The following is a 1801-nucleotide window of genomic DNA, read 5'->3' on the forward strand; positions in this document are numbered from 1 at the left end:
GTCTTTTCTTTCTTCTTCTTTTATATCCTTGTTTTGTCTCCTTTCTTTCTCTTCGTCCCTTTCCTGTTTCCTTCTTGTTTATTTTGTCTCCTTTCTGCCTCCGTTTTGTCTCCTTTCTCTCTGTCTCTCTCTCTCCTCGTCTTTTTTTGTCTCTTTTCTGTCTCTGTCTTCATCGATTTATTTTGTCTCTTTTTTGTTTATTTTGTCTCCTTTCTCTCTGTCTTCATCCGCTTATGTTGTCCCCTTCTTGTTTAATTTGTTTCCTTTTTCTCTGTCTCCATCCCTTTGTTTTGTCTCTCTTTCTCCTCGCCTTCACACTTCTATTTTGTCTCGTTTGTCTTCGTCTCTCTGTCTCGTCTCTCTCTTTCTCTCTTTGTCTTTTTATTTTGTCTCCTCTCTGTCTCTGTCTCTCTTTCTCTCCTTGTCTTTTTATTTTGTCTCCTTTCTGTCTTTGTGTCTCTCTCTTTCTCTCCTCATCTTTTATTCTGTCTCCTTTCTGTCTCTTTCTATCTTTGTCTCCTTGTCTTTTTATTTTGTTTCTTTTCTGTCTTTGTCTCTGCTGTGGGGTTTGCAGTCGGCGATGCGAATGTTTGAGCAGACGGTCATGTTTGGAGGTTAGTCCCTTTCTCCTCATCTGTCTCCTTTTCTTCTGTCTCCTTTTTTTTATTTTCTTCTCTCATCATCTGTCTCCTTTTCTTCTGTCTCCTTTTTATTTTCTTCTGTCTCCTCTTTTTATTATTTTCTTCTGCCTCCCTCTCTTAGTATTTTATTCTGTCTCATCATCTGTCTCCTTTTCTTCTGTCTCCTTTTTTTTCATTTTCTTCTCTCCCTTTCTTAACATTTTCTTCTGTCTCCTTTTTTTTTCTTTTGTCTCCTCTTTTATTTCCTTTTGTCTCTTCTGTGGCATCTCTTTGCCTGCACTAGAGGTCTCCTTTTCTCCTGTCTCCCCTTAGTATTTTCTTTTTTTTTCATTTTGTGTTGCTGTCTCTTTCTCTGTATCTTTTCTTCTGTCTCCCCCTCTACATATCTTCTTCGTCTATATAGGCTGTCTCCTTTTCTTGTATCTTTATCTCCGCCGTCTTCTCTTTATTTACATTTTCTGTCTCCCTTTTTGCATCTTTTCTTTCTCTACATGAGCTGTCTCCTCTCTCGGTCCCCCTGCAAGGATACCAACGAGAGAAAGGAGACAGTGAATCCCAGCAGCAGCAGCAGCAGGAGCAGCAGCAGCAGCAGCAGCAGCAGGAGACACTCAGAGAAAAGGAGACAGTTGCTGTTGCATGCGCTGCAGGCACCATGGAGGTCACTCGTCCCCTCTACTTTGAAAACGGCATGCTTCTGGACCCCCCCCAAATGAGGACTTTCCTCGTCACCTGTGATCCGGTCTGCTAAACCCTAAACCCTAAACCCTAAACCCTAAACCCTAGATCCTAAACCCTAGATTCTCTGGTGGGGGAGATTAAACCCTCCTTTTGTGTTTCTACAACGCTTTAGGGTTTGGGGCGTTGTCTCAAGCGGCATCTGCGGTGTAAGTAAGGACTGAAGAACCCATTGGCTTAGGGTTTAGGGTTTAGGGTTTAGGGTTTAGGGTTTGCTGTGAACTTGTGCAGAAACAGCCCCTGGTACCTACCGAGTCTATCTTCCCTTATCAACGATCCGTGCGAGTATGTACATACACCCCAAACCCTTTCTCATTCTCCAGATGCAGCTCCTCTCTCCTCCTCCTTTCCCTGTATCTAGGGTTTAGGGTTTAGGGTTTAGGGTTTAGGGTTTGTGGGGCGCGCAGGAGGAAGTTGCCGCCGTG

At 43.3% G+C, this 1801-nt stretch overlaps 1 protein-coding gene across 1 annotated transcript in view; it reads left to right on the forward strand.

The window, feature by feature from the left end:
- The window catches only part of EMH_0039500 (uncharacterized protein), a gene marked incomplete at both ends in the record, with an annotated part of 5194 nt that overhangs the window by 1511 nt on the left and 1882 nt on the right, over nt 1-1801 (forward strand). The window contains 3 exons of the mRNA XM_013495402.1: nt 575-614; nt 1289-1380; nt 1608-1655. Of these exons, the coding sequence (XP_013350856.1) occupies nt 575-614; nt 1289-1380; nt 1608-1655 (180 nt within the window). The remainder of the gene's footprint in view (nt 1-574; nt 615-1288; nt 1381-1607; nt 1656-1801) is intronic.

The sequence above is a fragment of the Eimeria mitis genome, genomic scaffold (assembly GCF_000499745.2).
Source record: "Eimeria mitis Houghton genomic scaffold, Emh_scaff1559, whole genome shotgun sequence".
In the NCBI taxonomy this organism is placed as follows: domain Eukaryota; phylum Apicomplexa; class Conoidasida; order Eucoccidiorida; family Eimeriidae; genus Eimeria; species Eimeria mitis.